This window comes from Eupeodes corollae, chromosome 1 (assembly GCF_945859685.1).
Source record: "Eupeodes corollae chromosome 1, idEupCoro1.1, whole genome shotgun sequence".
Lineage (NCBI taxonomy): Eukaryota > Metazoa > Arthropoda > Insecta > Diptera > Syrphidae > Eupeodes > Eupeodes corollae.
Window position 1 is genome coordinate 1653558 of NC_079147.1, and position 17355 is coordinate 1670912.

Sequence of the window (17355 nt, forward strand, 5' to 3'; positions counted from 1 at the left end):
TCTCACTTGCACTTCACACATCGAAAACATGGAAACCCTATTTGTATTTTAGAAAGTGATGTCAAACTTTATCATTTTTAAATCTTTTTGTGCGGTGAAAACACCAAAAAGATTTTTGAGCATTTAATCTAAACTGAGATAAACCTTTGGTGGAAACATAGCAAAACATAAATATATTTTCTATTGTTTTCTCTTGCAAAATAAGCCCAGTTAGTCCATTTTTTTTAACAAAACTAAATAATATCAACAGTATCAGATTGATTTTTTGCCCAATGCAAAACACATGATTCCAAATGCACAACTACTCAACGAACACAGCCATCGATATACAAATGCAATGTCAATCGTACCACCATTTTAGAACGAAATCACATAACATACATTCGAGACTCGTATTAATGTCAAAAACCCATCCGTAGTAAGATTCTACTCTAACTTTTATCGGTAGTATTCATACTACGGATATTGTTTTTGTTATTCGTGTAAAATCCTACTATACTATGGATAGATTTTCCAACAAAACACTGAAATGTTTATGCCAAATTTAAACGGCTAAGCTGAGAATGGAGGATTTGTCATTTCCTCGCAAGAGGGTTGAGAAATATACGCACTTTTTTAAATTTATTTGTATTAAATAATTCTTAAAACTATCATAATTCATAAAACTAGCTTACTTAACTAAAACCTATTTATTGGCTTCATACTGCGAAACTTTACATTAAACTATACTACTTATATTTTTTTAATTAACTTAAACACACTTAAAATACATTCATAAATTACTTAAAAACTTCTGAAAAACTTTAATAGTCCTACGCACTACCCATCACTCCACGGGTACATGCAGTACCAAGGTGGAACTATTACGTGAGTATAAAATTCAAACCTTTATAAAAGAAAAAACTACCGCTGCAAAAATTGCAATAAATACAATGTGGTCCCAGTTCTTCGCAAATAAACTCGTAGATCCAATCTCAAAATTCAAAGCCTTCAATGCCACCGTGAATACTTGTTTTTGCTATGGTAATGAAGTATATGGTTTCGAACAGTTGGAGGAAATGGAAAATATACAGAGGTATTTTTTCAAGCGAATTTTTAGGTTACCTATTAACACTCCTAATTATGCTATCCACCTAGAGACCGGCTTACCTCAAATTTTCTTGAAAAACTTAAAGGCTAACGCCGATTTTATGATCAGAGTTATGAAGCGATCTGACCAAAACTTGCAAAAAAGACTCCTTAAAATTTGTTTTAATTGTGGATATAGTCCGGTCAAAAATTGGTATGATCTTGCTGTAGCACATAACCTTTCAATATCATTGCCAGTGGACAATGTGGAAGCAATAAAAAATGCATTATATGAATGTATCTCTGTTATAGATGACTCGATGTATAGGCTTTGTGTTGCGAGAGGGATTGCATCAACATCGAGGAATATATACAGACAACTTAATCTGAAACTTGGTGAAAGAAACTATTTTAGAGAAGAGTTTACAGTTTCTGAAATGAGCTTGATCTTCAAGATAAGAACGGAAATGCTCGATTTGAATTACAGACCACATAGAACAGACTTAAACCCTGTGTGCTCTCTTTGCAACCTTGGTCAAAACGAAGATGTTTTGCATTTTTTAGCACTTTGTCCAATATTACAGGCAATCCGAAGGCTCTACTTTTATTCTAGTTTTCTTTCTCAAGAGGAATGTGTCAGTGTACTAAACGGAGATCGTGGCTGGAAGCCTCTTATACGCTATGTCTCACATGCACGAAAATATCGAAACGAGTGTTTGAGTTTGTTTTAAGTTGTAAGACGATGTTAATGTGATTGTATCTTCTCCTTTCTTTTTTTTTTGTTTTTAACCAAATTAAAAGTCCTTAAAATTAAAAAAAAAAAAAAAAACTTGAGAAATATACAGTTCTTTTCCAATCTTTTTGCTTTTTTTTTCTCACTTACAAACCATTATCTGTTTTAGCTAAACTAAAAGCCCATTACCAATATTTTTCTTTTTTCCTTAATTTTTTTTGTTTTGACTAAACTAAAAGTCACATTTTTTATTAAACTTATAAATACCTGTTATTGCTCGCTTTATACTATATATATATATCAAAATATACTTTAATGGTGAACATTATTTCATATGTTTCAATGTTTTCTTTTTTTTTTCCTTTGTTTTGACTAAACTAAAAGTCACATTATAAAAATAATAATTTAAAAAAAAAATTGTTTTCTTTAATATTTATATTTATATTTACATTTTCTTTTTTTTTAACTATGAAACTTATTTTGTGAAATATTCTCTCTTTTTACTCAAATTGTACTTTTTTTGGTTGTTTATTTAATTAGTTTTTTTTTTCCCGGCAGACGGCTTATATAGCCATGCTTTGTATATCTTTTATCATGAAATATTGTACTTATAAAAAAAATTGAAAAAATAAAGAACTTATCTATCTATCTATCTATCTATTACGTGAGTATTGCAGCTCGTATTTTCTCAAATGTGCTTGTTACAAAAATGTTTGAAAAGGAATTTATATAGTTAGAGACAACGCTCCTGAAAATACATCGGAAAACATATTATCCCATGTGATGATTTTTCGTTTTAAAGAAATTTTAAAAGGAGTAGTAAGGTAAACCAATCTTAGCAGGAATTTCAATAAAATGTTCCTACGAGTAAAAGAGATAATTTCCTTCACACAGCATCCATAGGTACAAATAAATTACTACCCTCCCTGAAATGAAGTTGCATTGATAAATAAATTGGCACGAAAACAAACAAAGACTATTTTAATCATTAAGTGTCAAAAGTTCAATCGAATAATTAATGTTCGAATATGATTAAAAAATTGAGTGCTTTTAACCTCAGATTTATATGTATATAAAAAAATAATTAAAAATAAATCCATGTGGGTTGATGATCCTTAAGGCAATTAGGAAGAAAAGATAATTTCAATCCATATAGTAAATTATAATAAGTTTTTATTTTAATATGTTTCTTAGGTATATGTGTACATTTGTATTTTAGACGAAACTGATACGCATTCTTTTCTCTTATTTATATTTAATATTTGGTTTTCTGGATTTAAGAGTTGTTGTTCTGAAGTGATTTCCATCGAAGAAACAGTATTCTCAAAAGCATTGAGTGAAACAGACGTGCTAACTAAAAATCATATTTCCGAAAGCATAAATAATCGTAAGTTAATTTTTCTTTTAAATGACTATTAGAAATATATTCAAAAAAATCTTCTCCGCATTTTTTCAATCCAGAGTTTCTAATAACTCAAAAAAGGTTTGGTATAACTTGATATTTCAATCTTCTCTATGTTAAAATTTGCAAGAGACAAAGAAAATTAGTTCTTGTACGAAACCATTATGTGAAAATTTGAATTTATACGTCGATTTGCTGTGAGATTTTTGTAAATCAAGTCTTTCAAAATATGCATAATTTCACAAACTAAGAGGGTTTTATGTTAGTCGATTATTTTGCTCTTTTTTCTATTGTATAAAATGGTCAGAAGTGGTTTTATACAAACACAAATTAATTTTTGTTTTTTAGAACATGGCAATCAAATTATACGGTTTGTCCGATGGACCACGCACTATTGCTGTTATCATGACCATGAAAGCCTTGGACATTCCCTATGAGCTTATTAGTACCAGTTGCCGTTTGGGACAACAGAAGACCGAGTCGTTTGCTTTGGTAATTTTTAGCATAAATAAAACCAATTATAAACCCAATATATTCACATCGTAAAATATCTTCCTTCAGATAAATCCTCAAAAGGAAATTCCTGCCATAGACGACAATGGATTCTACTTACAGGAAACAATCGCTATTATAATTGTAAGTACACTGAATTAACCAATAAAATATTATGGTTTATTAATTTAATTTTTCATTTTCAGTATTTGTGCAACAAGTACGCTCCTGATAGCCCCCTTTACCCAAAAGATCCTGTTGCTCGTGCAATTGTCAATCAGAGATTGTGTTTTAACATGGGTTATTATTTCACGACTATTGGAATCTACACAATGGGAACAAAATTATACGATGCCGAAAGAACTCCCGAACTTCTGAAGAAAGTCGAAAACTCATTAAATGTCTTTGAAATTTATCTAGAACGTGCAAACACCAAATATGCTGCCGGAGATAAATTAACGGTTGCTGATTTTGCTCTAATCGCATCTACATTATGCCTTGAGTCAGCCAAGTTTGATCTGTCGGCTTATCCATTAATCAAAAAATGGTACGAAACATTCAAACAGGAATACCCAGAGTTATGGGAAGTTGGAAATGTTGGTTTAATTCAGTTAGACTGGATCGAAAGAAATCTTCCATCACCGATTTTAAAATTTGAATAAGATAAACGTCTTGAGCATAGAATGGTGGATGATATGAAATAACTCTGTTGGCATATACAAAATATTCAACAGGCTTTTTGAATTTTGTATAAATATGTAGAATATGTTGTTGTCTGAGAATAAAAAAACTGTAAGATCACTGAACTATCATTTATTTTATATTATAGTCAATTTAAAATTTTGAAAGCATTCAAAAGTGTAAACAGTTATTTGAAAAGGAAACGAACACGTTTTGACAATATTCACATTAAAATTTATCTAGAAACTTAATATTTTAGATATTGGCTTCCTTAACAAAGAAACTTTTTCAAAATAAGTTGTACAAGGTTTTATCTATTGGCACTTTAGTTAAAACAATTTAATTTGATCATATCTTTAAAAAAGTAACCAAGTTTTTCAAAAAATAGTTTCTGATATCAGTATCTGCCGACACCTTATGTTTTGTATGGGGTACTGGCTCTTGCAAAGAATTGACAAATTTTCCAAGAGTAATTCTTCTCTAGAAAAGTGCATTCTCAAAGTAGCCGTTTGGATTTGGTATGTTAATTGAATGACTCGCACTCAGGAATGATGGAGAGTTGTAAGTCACTAGACCCTGGCCATCTTCGGACTACGCTACATGATTCATTCATTTTTATTAGAAAATTATGTACAGAGATGTTAATTTTCAAGTTGTAATGGTTCACAGAACGGATGGTTTAATATAAAATTAAACAACTAAATAATAATAAATAGTTGGCAAGTATTGGATTATGCTAGGAGTTTGAAAATTTTAAAACCCCCTTTTGTGGTTTCTAAAGGGTTTCATCGGATTTTTAACTGGGTTACTGGGAAGTTTTATTGAACTGTCGTTAAAAATAAAAATTTACCCCACTTTCCAAAATCATTATGCGATGTGCTGTTTACAATTTCGTGCTTTGCTTATTTTATTAATGCAAATGTAGAAATTAGGATTTGTCATAAAGTAAATATGAGAAAGCCCCTCTTATATTACATTTTTTGAGGAGTAAAGTAAATTAATTAAGAACACACTGATAACTGTCGATTAGTATTGCTCAAAAGGTTTATAGGTTTTTTATGTTTTATTAAAAACGTTGTTAGTTGAATTTTTCTAAAAATTGGTGGACTTTAGCTTACCGTGATAAATTGCTTGATACAGGACTACTATACATTATCGCCACATATATACCTGCAAGCTCTCCAACGTTTATGAAAACTTAATTAATTGCATACGAGTTACTAGTCTTAGGAGATTTCAATCTTCCAAACTTGATCTGGACTAAACAAACGAATGAGAACTATCTATGTGTCTCCTATTAACATGTCCTCTACCAACGAATTCTTGACAATTGACGGTCATTCCTCATGTGCACTAATCATTTGTTTTGGAACTGTGACATTAATACTATGTGCTATAAATTCTACTATGTTCTCTTTAACTTTTTTTTATGCGATCACACAGTTGGGAAAACAGCGCAATATTTCTAAATCTCCTCCATGGTTTGACTCTTGCCTAAAAAACTTAAAAAATTTAAAAAAAAACAAGGCCTGGATTAAATATAATAAAACAAAAGCTGATAAGGACTTGGTAATATACAATGAGCTATGAAATATGTGTATTGACTATTCAGATATTCTTTATAATGACTTTATTTAAATACTCAAAAACCCAAAAAACTTTTGGGGCTTTGTTAATAGCAAGAGAAATACTGACAGGTATTAAAACAGCATGTCTTTCAACAACGAACTTAGGTACGACTCTGAACAAATTTCAAATATGTTTGCAAATTTTTTCAAAGATGCTATCGAAGTAGCGAGCTCCTGTCAAACGCCTGAGTCATTTGCCCTTTCACAAAATTTCCCTCATTTGAATTCAATTATTTTTTGGATCTCTGAAGATGAACTTGTTGGCAAAGCCTTAGAACTTGATGTTTGTTATAGCCCTGGTACAGATGTGTACCCTCTTATATCTTATTATATATTATAATATATTATATATATTATAAATTTGTTAGTTGGGTTTCGTCGTACTTATATAATAGATACAGCTTAATTTTTAGGAATGAGCGGTCATCATATTTTTATATCAACTCTGGCGTACCTACCACAAGGTAGCCACTTAGGTCCTTTACTGTTTATTTTGTACGGTAACGACTTACCTTTTATTATAAAACACTCATCTGTTTTAATTTACGTTAATGAAATTAAAATTTTCAAACGTATTGACTCACTTGACGACTGTTTACTCCTACAAGATGATCTAAATAGTTTTCGCGAATGGTGTTTTATAAATAAACCTTTACTAAACATAGACAAATGTAAATCAATGTGTTTAACACGCAAACAAAATGTTTTGACTTTCAATTGTCAGTTAGACTCTTCTTATTTGACTAAACTCTCTACTTTCTCTGACATAGGTACTATTCATGACTCAAAATTAACTTTTACAAATCATTATGACTATATTGTTAAAAACGGTTTTCACATGATTTTCGCAACCCTTATATTCTTAAAATTCTTTGTATAACATTTGTAAGACCAATATTGGGATATGGCTGCATAATATGGGGTCCCTTTTATTCAGTCCATATAAACAGAATAGAAGGAGTACAAAGAAGATTTATGCGCTTCTGCCTCCGTTTCTTCCCATGGTCCAATAGGCTCGAATCATAAGCTCACGCTCATAAATCTTCCATCGCTTTCAAACACAGAGAGTACATTCAGGTGTGCTTAATTATAAAATTAATCAATCGGTCAGTCATATCACCATCAATTTTGGAACAATTAAACTTTATCTATAGCCGTACAAGTTTTAGAAGACAAATTCCTTTGAGTCCTATATCAAGCAGATCGAACTATGGTAAAAACAGTCCCCTCAACCAATTGATTTAATTTTACAACAAGTATTATTTTTTGGTATATTCCGTAAAAAAATAAATTGGGTGGCGCAACAGTCCGTTTGAAAACTAGGGCCTAGTGACTGACAACTCTCAACCATTCCTGTGTGCGAGTACTGTTGTCAGGGATGGAAGGGACCTACAGTTTTAAGCCGATTACGAACGGCAAATTTTGAGAAAGCACGTTTCATGACAAGAATTACTCTTGGAGAATTTGTCAATTCCTCGCAAGAGGCAGTACCTGTGAAAGAAACTTTAGGTGGCATAGGCAGGGATCGAACCCAAGACCTCTCGCATGACAGTCTACGCACTAACCATCAAGGCACGGGAATATTTCGTAAGCGATGATTTAAAAAGTAAAACATTTAAAGTAAATTTTGTCAATACTACAGTTTAGCTTTTATTTTTAAGCTTAATTACTTAAAGCATTGTAAATCTATAAATCTAAGAATAAATATAATGTAAGTCTTAAGTTCTAACGTTAGTTTGTTTAACGAATTAAATAAATAAACCAATTTGAGGAGCATTCGAACACATATAGATATGATTTTTTTAAGAAAATTAAGCACAGAATGATAACTTTTTGAAGTCAATACCTTCATTTATTCACGGGATATCGAGAATCGAATTTGTAGATTCTATTCTGTATGAAAAAAATGCATGTTGAAACAAATTTGTTTTATAAAATGGAATTAGTTTGAAGCTAATATTTTTAATTTTTAAAAGGAAATTTTGGTAAAAAATAAATGTTTACCAAAGACTTGTATACGTTTTATTTATTGTAAAAATTGTTAATTCGATCATTCCCAAAATTTAACTGAATGTTGAAAACTATATATATTTTTTAGAAAAAGAAATTTATTTAAAGCCAATATCTTTTATTTTTCAAAGTCGAAAATCAATTTTACTAACTTTTGTTAATGTTTTTTTTATTTTTTGTAACAAAACTGTTTATTCGAATTTTCTCAACATTTTATCAGATGTCTTGTTAGCAAAAAATTATGTTTGATTTATAAAAAAAACGTATATTGAAACTATTTGTGTTGTAAACTTTTAATGGGAATTAATTTTGTATTTCTCTTTATACGAATCAAATGAAATTATAAGGTGAAATGTTTTCGATTTTGTTTGCTTCTCCATCAAAGAGAACTAAGCCAAAAACAAAACGGCTGTTATTATTTTTTTTAAATAAGACGGCGTGTTTTTGAAATTAAAATGAAGAGAAAAAATAGTTTTCACTAATTTTAAAGGGTTAATAATTATGTTTGCAATAAAGTGTAGGTATTGCATACATTCTTGCTTAATTATAATATCTTAGCTTAATTATAATATCTAGAAGTAATTGACAATTTTCTTCATAAGTTAAAGAAGGATGGTATTTCGTTGATAAATGCTCTGAAAATAAACCAAGACTATTTTAATCATTTTGTGTCAAAAGTCCAATAGTATATTATTGCTTGAAAACAATTAAGAGATTTTGGCGCTAATTATAGCTTTCTTTAATATTCATCAATGGTACTTAGGAACCAAAATCGGTTATTATTTTGATGCATAATTAAGCTTTTAACCTCTGATCTCATAAATCTGATCAAAAATAAATTTTGGTGATCCTTAAGCCAATAAAGAAAATGATAATATTTAATCTCAATTCGCAATATTCATAGTTTTTAATCGATTTCGCAAATTATGTTATTGTTTTTGTCTAGCCTACCACCATGCTTCATTCATATATGTAAGTGTTATAGTTGATAGGAGGATTGTTTTGATTTAATATATTTTATTTGTTTTTTTTTGACCAAAAAGTTGTTGTTTTAAAGTGGTTTGCATCGAATCAACAGTACTCTCAACAGTTTTGTGAAAAACAGACGTCCGTACTGCACAACATTTTTGTTCAATTCATTACAATAAAATAAAATAAAAGTCGTAAGTGATCTTGATCGCCTTAAATGTATATTAAAAAAAAGGATTTGTTTTTAATATTTTAAATTCAAAACGTTTCAGTAGAATTTACTTCACAAATTGTACTAGATTATTTTGTTAGGAATATAGGGTAAACCTGTGCTGTGAAGTGAATGATTAATTTTAAAAATCTTGTGTATACTCAGACTATTTGTTTACTTGCAACAAAAAATTAATCCTTGCTACGCTTCGAGCCTTTTTTACTAGAATTAGTACGAAAAGGTGCACTTCACTTATTCCAAACCTTCTTTTCTTGATCTTTCTTCCCCGAAAAATACATAATATATCAAATCATTTCCGCTCAAATGAAGCACTGAACGCATCCATACACAATTTTGAATCTTGAACACCTTAACAATTCATTCTCATTATTATTAATCCTTCTAGCTGTTGCAATTAAAAAGTAAAGTTGGTTTGTCGTTCGACTTTTTTTTTCCTCAAAGTTTATTAATCGCACGTAATTTAATTTCATAATGTTTTTTTTTTTTTTAAAGTTAAAGCTAAAACTTAACCAAATCATGTAAAAAATTTGACCGGAAACTGAAAACCCAAAAAGCTTAAGCAGAAATTTCTTTTTTTGAAAATGTAATTTTTGAATATAAGTCAGCCAGTCTTAGTTTTAGAATTCTCTTAGAAAAAATTAGTTTTAAAATGAAAAACCATAAAAATAACCATGACTTCTTAAAAGGAATGTTAGCATTAAAAAAAATCTTTTTTTGTCTTAGAAAATGGCAATCAAATTATATGGTTTGTCCGATGGACCACGCACTATTGCTGTTATTATGACCATGAAAGCTTTGGACATTCCCTATGAGCTAATTAGTACCAGTTGCCGTTTGGGACAGCAGAAGACCGAGAAATTTGCCTTGGTATTTATAATAAAAATTAAATTACTTGGAAATCAATATTTTTTGATTATAAATCTAATATTTCAGATAAATCCTCAAAGGGAAATTCCTGCAATTGACGACAATGGATTTTACCTTCAAGAAACAATCGCAATTATAATTGTAAGTACACTAAATTTACCAATAAAATATTATGGTTTATTAATTTAATTTTTCATTTTTAGTATTTGTGCAACAAGTACGCTCCTGATAGTCCCCTTTACCCAAAAGATCCTGTTGCTCGTGCAATTGTCAACCAGAGATTGTGTTTCAACATGGGTTATTATTTCACGACTATTGGAATCTATACAATGGGAACGAAATTATACGATGCCAAAAGAACTCCCGAACTTCTAAAGAAAGTCGAAAACTCATTGAATGTCTTTGAAATTTATCTAGAACGTGCAAATACCAAATATGCTGCCGGAGATAAATTAACGGTTGCTGATTTTGCTCTAATCGCATCTACATTATGCCTTGAAGCAGCTAAGTTTGATTTCTCTCCTTACCCATTGATTAAAAAGTGGTATGAAACATTCAAACAAGAATATCCAGCACTGTGGGACATTGGAAACACTGGTTTAATTCAGTTAGACTGGATTGAAAGGAATCTCCCGGGACCACTTTTGAAATTTGAATAGTAGTCGTCTTTAGATAGTGTCGAACAAAATTTGTGTAAAGCATGTTCATATAGGTATGCACAATATAATATTTTAAAATTACTTTGATGGTTATTTTGGAGTTTTAACTGTTTCAATTCTACTGGATATATGGTTATTTGAGAAGGAAAAAAAGGTAACAAAATGATACTATATAAGAAAGCCTAAAGATTTTGAAAATAGATAAAAACTTCTGTGGATTTCATACTGGATGTGAAGGATTCTGGTATAAATATTAATTCTGGAAATGACGTTGCTCAATGTCTCCAATGCAAACGGCCTGTAGCGGTCTGACTATACGGTATGAAAAAAACATGAACTTTGATCCCTATTTTGTCAACCATTCTAGGTCAATAAATAGCCTATCCCTTCACTCAATAAAGTGCTGAATTATTACTGGACCGTATCGACCTTTCCATTGTTAATGATGTGTGAAAATCAAACAAATTTCTCAGTTATCGGAGAATATTTGGTCAGATTCGAGGGTGCAACACTGTCTCTCACATTTGTACATGAATTGTTTCTATTATAATCATCAATTACATAAACAATTGCACCAAACTAATTGATCTGTAAAAACTTTCAGTATTATACAGTATACAGAAGTTTGATATACAGATTTTTGAAATACAAAATTTTCAGATACAGCATTCTGATCATGCAGTATTGTGTACATACAGTATTTTGAAATACAGTATTTTGAGATACAGTACTTTTAATATAGTATTTTGATCCATATAGTATTTCGACCCCAACCCCACAGATTCTTTCAAACTCTAAATTATTACGAATTACAATATGTTAATATTGTTAAAATAAGTACTTTTCGGGAGAATAATTTTTTAGATTAATTCTGGCTTTCCTTTTAAATAATTCTTAAATTCGATGCACTTTAAATTATAATTGCATTTGCAAATTGAAATAGACCTGATGGTTTCAATTTTCATATTGTTTTTTTTTTTCGTTTGTCCATATATTGTTTAAAATTAAGAAAACTATCTTTAGGGGCATAAAACTCAGGAAGGCATAAACAAATCGTAGAGATTTTTGAAATGTATCATTTTTTTATTGAAAATTTTGAAAATTTCGACCCACCTATATCCAGCACTTATTTGGCTCTCCTTAAATTCAATCATTTTTTCTGAAGAAACATAATTTTTTACACATGAAAACTCGTCGAAAACATCAGTGTCATTAAATCAAATATTGCTTCTCTTTTTCATAATATACATTAAACTTACGAGTACCTCCACTTTGTCCCAGGAAAGGGTGTAATCCTTGCTCTTCATTTATTTTTTAAGTGAAGGATTTTTTAACAATGCAATAATTCAAACAGTCGAAGTGTACTCTCAAAATGACTTTTGGAAAAAACTGTAAGTCCAAATGCAAAAAAGGTGAGTTTCATTCACATTCACTGAAAGTTATTTTTACCATTGTCATGGTCAGTAAAACTCTATGGTAAAATTAATTTCCAGTGGTGAAAGTCATCCTGTACGCAAGTGTAAGAGTATAAGTTTAATTTCCCCTGTATGTGAAGTTGAATAATATGATCTGATTTTTGTAATTGGGAGAGTAGGAAGTGTTCCGAAAAAGAAAGATTAAGGATTATGATGTTAAGGTACGTTTTCATTAAACATTTAATGGTTTTCATGCTTAGGCTTTCCTTAAAGAAAAAAATCATAAAATAAAGAAGAACAGTATTATATTTTCCGACACACAATAATTCATAACGAACATTTTCTTCAAATAATGAACTGTTCATTATAAAAATGAACGGATGGTAACCGTAGCCATACAGCCCTTTGGTCTCTTATCTAGATTGCTTGGGTTCAAAACTCTCCACCTCTGTTGTTTATCAAATAAAATTAATGTTTCTGAATAAAACATTCTAACTACAAAAACTAACGAACTTTTATTTTAATTTTTGAGAAAAAATCCATAATGATTTTTAGTCAAAGTATTACTTTGCGGCCCAAAAAATAAAACGATAAAAAACAAACAACAAATTTGACTTTATAGCCATTGAATTTCTTTTCCAAACACGTCAATTTTCTAAAGCTCACGTTTTACTTACAACACATCATGATATCGTACATCAAAACCAAATTTCAGTCTTCTGAGAAATAAAGGAATTTCCTTGAACTATTATCGATTGATTTAAATGAAAAAAAAGCGATGCACATGACATGATGCCGATTGAATTGAAGAAAACTACATAAAGTGAAAACGAAAAAAGAAAATCAACATGCCCTATCTTTCACTTCATTCGCTACTGCTTAAAGTGAAGTGGAGTTTTATTTCATCACACACATTATTTATGCACCAATGAACATGATGTTAAAAATATAAAAGTAATCGAAAATCGATTTACACATGTTGTTTTTCCAACTCAAGAAATTTAGCTAATTGCCAATTAACAGACAAAATTGAATCAGCTAGACTCAACCTAGTTTCGAACCGAAAGGGTTAGAAGGTTTAGTGTATCTATATAGGAGTATGATGGCTTTGCATAATTTTATCTACTTAATTGACGAAATTTCTCTTGTGTTGTTAATTACACGATGACATCGCTACGGTGTGCTTATCCGATGGTGTGAAATTCTTATCGAAGCGAGAATTATTTAGATACATTATTAAACAGTGCACTTTGCTTGGTTGGATCAGACCGCGATGAGTTAAATAAAAATTCAATACATTCTAGTATTAAACTTTTTAAAACCCACAGCAACTTCGAGAGTTGGAGGAAGGTCTACTTGTCCCAGTCATGCGCCATTGCTACATATTTATTTATATTATATCGATTTCAAGGCAGTTGATAAATTCAGTATATGCAAGCTAAAACTATATTGAAATGTACCTAATCAAATGCACCGAGTTGTATAGACTAAGGGGTATTCAAAGAGGCTAATAAGATTGCGGGTGAACGCATCTATTGATTTTCGCATGATGTTTCATTTCCTGGTTAAGCTAAAGCTGACCCAAAAAAGGTTAAATACCCTCGCACTCTCTTGGATGGAATGTTGCAAGACTTTGCCCTAGTTTTAGGTCATCATCATTTGTAACAGTTTTCTATTGGGTTGAATATTTGTATGATGCTTTTTTGTATCATTCTTTTGTTTTGAGAACAATAAAGGTTTTTTTAGTTTGTCTAAATGACCTTTGTGATCTATGAAGCTTTAATCTTTTTGTTTTTGGCTTTTTCTATTATTATCAATTAGCTTAATAGTGATTTAAATTAAATTTACCTTTATATCACGTGCTTGTTTCATTTCCTGTCTTCTAGTTACGACTCCTGGTTGATCGGCATACACTAGGTTACGAATAGAACCACGAAATCTGGGCTCAAATATAACGCTTGGCAGAGCAAGAAGAGCCAGTTTTGAATTGTACCTGAAAAAAGAAAATTTGTTTTCATGAAAGACTTGTTAAAAGCTCATGGTTTAATATGTGAGCTTATGTTTATATAGGAAATAAATAAATAACAACATATTTATTTCATAATGTTGTTTAATATATAAGTAGCTGATCTAGGAGACGTAATTTAATGCTGTCATTTAAATGTTTCGAACCAACGCAACTCAAGACTTTATAAACCTACAAATCAATATGAGAAGACTCCCAGAGTATCTGTAATCTATTTTTTTTCTATCAAGGGGTTATGATATAGACGAACTAGGAAAATAGTATAGGATTAGAAGAGAGATAAAAATGCACGCATTTTATTTGAATTTTTGCACAATGCAGAAACTTGTAAATATTGTATTGCAGAGAAAAAAAAGAACCTTCGCCAACTGACTAAATCACTGAAACACTATCTATGGACAAAACACTATCTATGGTAAAATAATGATAGACAACAGCAGCCTTTACATTTTTAGACCTCTCTTTTAACCAAATGTGTTATTGAGGAATCTGAAAAAAATTTGAAATTTATTGTACACAAGTTAAAGGATACAATGGATTTTTAAAATAATGGCCAAAGCAAAAATTTGTAGAATTTTTTGAAAAAAACCTAAAAACTTATTAGGAGTGTTTTTGGTGACTTGGAATATGATCCACTGAAGCGGCTATTCGGGCTACTGTGACTAAATTTTGCACCAAATTTACATTGTTGGACATTAAACCACCAACACGCTTACGTAGGGTGCAAACTATAGTAAATATATCAACTGTATCGGCCAGTTTCAATGATGATTTAGGTGTGATGCCTTTCAAAATACAGCTGGTGCAAGAATTGAAGCTGAACGACCTACTGCAACGTAAAATTTTTGGTAAATGGGCTATTGGAAAGTTGGCCGGAGATCCACATTTTTACCGAAAAATTGTGTTCAGCTCATTTTTGGCTCAATGGAGTGAATATCAGCCAGAAGCATTGTAAGAGCTACCAATGCATCCAGAAAAAGTCACAGTTTGGTGCGGTTTATAGGCTGGTGGTATCATTGGACCGTACTTCTTCAAAGATGATGCGAATCGTAACGTAACTTTGAATGGTAAGCGCTACCGTGAGATGATATCATGCATTTTTCTGAATTGAATATGTGTTTTTTTTTTTGAAAAACTTTCCTATAGCTTTTAAAATCAGCCTTTACAATTTTGATTTTTTTTTAATAACAAATAGAAACTTAAAAGTATAAATAATTAAAAAAAAAATCAAATTCAATTTCTTACTGCCTTTCCTAAAAGAAAGGAAGTCAGTAGATCAAAACAAAATGAACATTTCTTACTTTTGAATTTATAACGATTAGGATGGTTATAAGTAAACAATTTTATGAGAACACAATAACAGGAACACTAGAAGAAAGATCGCATACGTAAGGCACACTTATCACCTCTAGACCCGTTTTGTATGTACTGCGCTCGAGGATGACCTTAACTCAGAAACTCCAAAGAAGATTTCCTTGCAAATAAAAAGATACCTGGAAACGAAATAAGAACTCTAACCATGACTCCTTTTAGCCATAAGGAAAGGCCGGAATGCACGTTAAAGAGATGCAACAAAAATCCATTGATTTTAATGGAAGAACAAAAGTTTTTTGGTCGCTCTATTTGGAAAGGGTTGAATCTCAAGCTTATGGAACAAAAGTTCAATCGTGGAGAGGACAATACAATTCTTAAGGTTTGCTTACCTTGGGTTTGGTCACGTTTTGAATGTTTGTGATAGATACAATAATGAGGGAAAAGTCGTATGCACATTGTACAAAGCTGACTTAATGTTAAAGAGAAATAGTAGTGTGTTAGAAAACGAAGGGTTTTAAACTACGATAACATGTTTTAAAAATAATTTATCAAAAAATAAAAAGACTTGACATTTTTTCTTATCAATTATCATTGGTCAGATTTCAAAGAAATTTATTTTTTAATGTCAGCCAAATTTAGTTTGACAAAGGTAATTTCATAACTATTTTATTTATTTTTAACAGTGTCCGAAGTTTTGGATTCATTTCAATTCTAGTTATCATTTGGCAAAATATCATGACAAGGAAAGAAAAGCATCGAGTGTGACTCGCATTTCACAGAAATCCACGATTAATATTCTTTTATTTTTTAATGTTTGTTAAACTGACCACTGAATCATTCGAATTACATCTAAAATCTCCCGAATCAACCAACCATACATTCCATGAGGGTCCTCGTTTTCTTATATTATAAAAGGTATACGCAAGCACATAACTTCATATGTAGAATTCTCTGGTAATACATTTAATCCTACATTGAAAAGGGGTATTATTTTTCATTTTATAACAAAAAAATAAAGCTTAACAGATCTAATAATTTGTTGAAGTGTAAACTTACCAGTTTGGCATTCCCCCAACATACACATCCGAGTTTGTTGCAAACTTGCCAAATTGAAATTCCTTCCCTCTGGACGAACGGCTTTGGGAGACCCCATCAACAACCAGAGTAGTTTGTTCATCATTTCGCAGTACCTGGTGAAATAAAAAGACAAAAACGAAACATGTAGTTCATATTTATGGATATCATACTCGAATGTAGGATAAATTTGCATGATAGAAATATTTGTGCATCAAATTTATTTTGGAATTGCAAAATTTTTAGGTTTTATAAAAGATTCGACTGCATACGAGTCGAAGTCGAGTATGCCCCTATCGGACTCAAAAATAATAAAAAAAGATGGAGCCAAGTACCACCCTTTAAATGCATTTTTATGTTGAGCAATAAACTCTGCCTTATGATATAATGGCAAACAATCATAAAGCAATAATATGATGAGCCTTAAAGCTTAATGTTTATTTTTATATTCAAATCATGTGTAGAGTCTTTTGTAAGGATTTTACTCTCATCTGCAATATAATGTTGTTATTCAAAGGATTTCGCAGAATATCATTTTAATTTTACGGTTATCTGTCTCGGTTGCATTGCACTCCCCTACCTACCCCTATCGTCCTCCATCACCATCAGCAATCAACATTGCATGTTCTCAAATGGGATGGGATGGGTGGTTTATATTTCTGCTTTAGCTAGGTCGTAGCTATAGTACTTGGGCTTGTACTGCTGCCGTTGGCTGGATAAGTGTGTCAACGCTACATTTTCGCGGCCTACTTGGCATTCTATAGCACTGAATCCGAGTCCCAATA

General features: G+C 30.8%; 3 protein-coding genes across 8 annotated transcripts in view; 2 read left to right on the forward strand and 1 right to left on the reverse strand.

Annotated features, from left to right (window-relative positions):
* LOC129943074 (neurexin-1) overlaps positions 1-17355 on the reverse strand; it is a 90435-nt gene that overhangs the window by 49555 nt on the left and 23525 nt on the right. For all 6 annotated transcript variants that reach the window (XM_056052290.1, XM_056052289.1, XM_056052288.1 and 3 more), the window contains exons 2-3: positions 16553-16686; positions 14005-14149 (exon numbers count right to left, since the gene is read on the reverse strand). In XM_056052290.1, the coding sequence (XP_055908265.1) occupies positions 14005-14149; positions 16553-16686 (279 nt within the window). The remainder of the gene's footprint in view (positions 1-14004; positions 14150-16552; positions 16687-17355) is intronic.
* On the forward strand, positions 3031-4634 carry LOC129943075 (glutathione S-transferase 1-1-like). Its single transcript, XM_056052291.1, has 4 exons — positions 3031-3188; positions 3552-3695; positions 3765-3839; positions 3902-4634. The coding sequence occupies exons 2-4, from the start codon at positions 3555-3557 to the stop codon at positions 4355-4357; spliced, it is 672 nt and encodes a 223-aa protein (XP_055908266.1). The 5' UTR covers positions 3031-3188; positions 3552-3554; the 3' UTR covers positions 4358-4634.
* LOC129943076 (glutathione S-transferase 1-1-like) lies at positions 9053-10822 on the forward strand. Its single transcript, XM_056052292.1, has 4 exons — positions 9053-9177; positions 9939-10082; positions 10149-10223; positions 10286-10822. The coding sequence occupies exons 2-4, from the start codon at positions 9942-9944 to the stop codon at positions 10739-10741; spliced, it is 672 nt and encodes a 223-aa protein (XP_055908267.1). The 5' UTR covers positions 9053-9177; positions 9939-9941; the 3' UTR covers positions 10742-10822.

Bases quoted from the DNA above. Each gene is read 5' to 3' on its own strand.
- LOC129943075 (XM_056052291.1), top strand. From the start codon at position 3,555: ATGGCAATCAAATTATACGGTTTGTCCGATGGACCACGCACTATTGCT. The intron at 3,696-3,764 runs GTAATTTTTAGC...ATCTTCCTTCAG, and splicing joins AGACCGAGTCGTTTGCTTTG to ATAAATCCTCAAAAGGAAAT. The intron at 3,840-3,901 runs GTAAGTACACTG...TTTCATTTTCAG, and splicing joins AAACAATCGCTATTATAATT to TATTTGTGCAACAAGTACGC.
- LOC129943076 (XM_056052292.1), top strand. From the start codon at position 9,942: ATGGCAATCAAATTATATGGTTTGTCCGATGGACCACGCACTATTGCT. The intron at 10,083-10,148 runs GTATTTATAATA...CTAATATTTCAG, and splicing joins AGACCGAGAAATTTGCCTTG to ATAAATCCTCAAAGGGAAAT. The intron at 10,224-10,285 runs GTAAGTACACTA...TTTCATTTTTAG, and splicing joins AAACAATCGCAATTATAATT to TATTTGTGCAACAAGTACGC.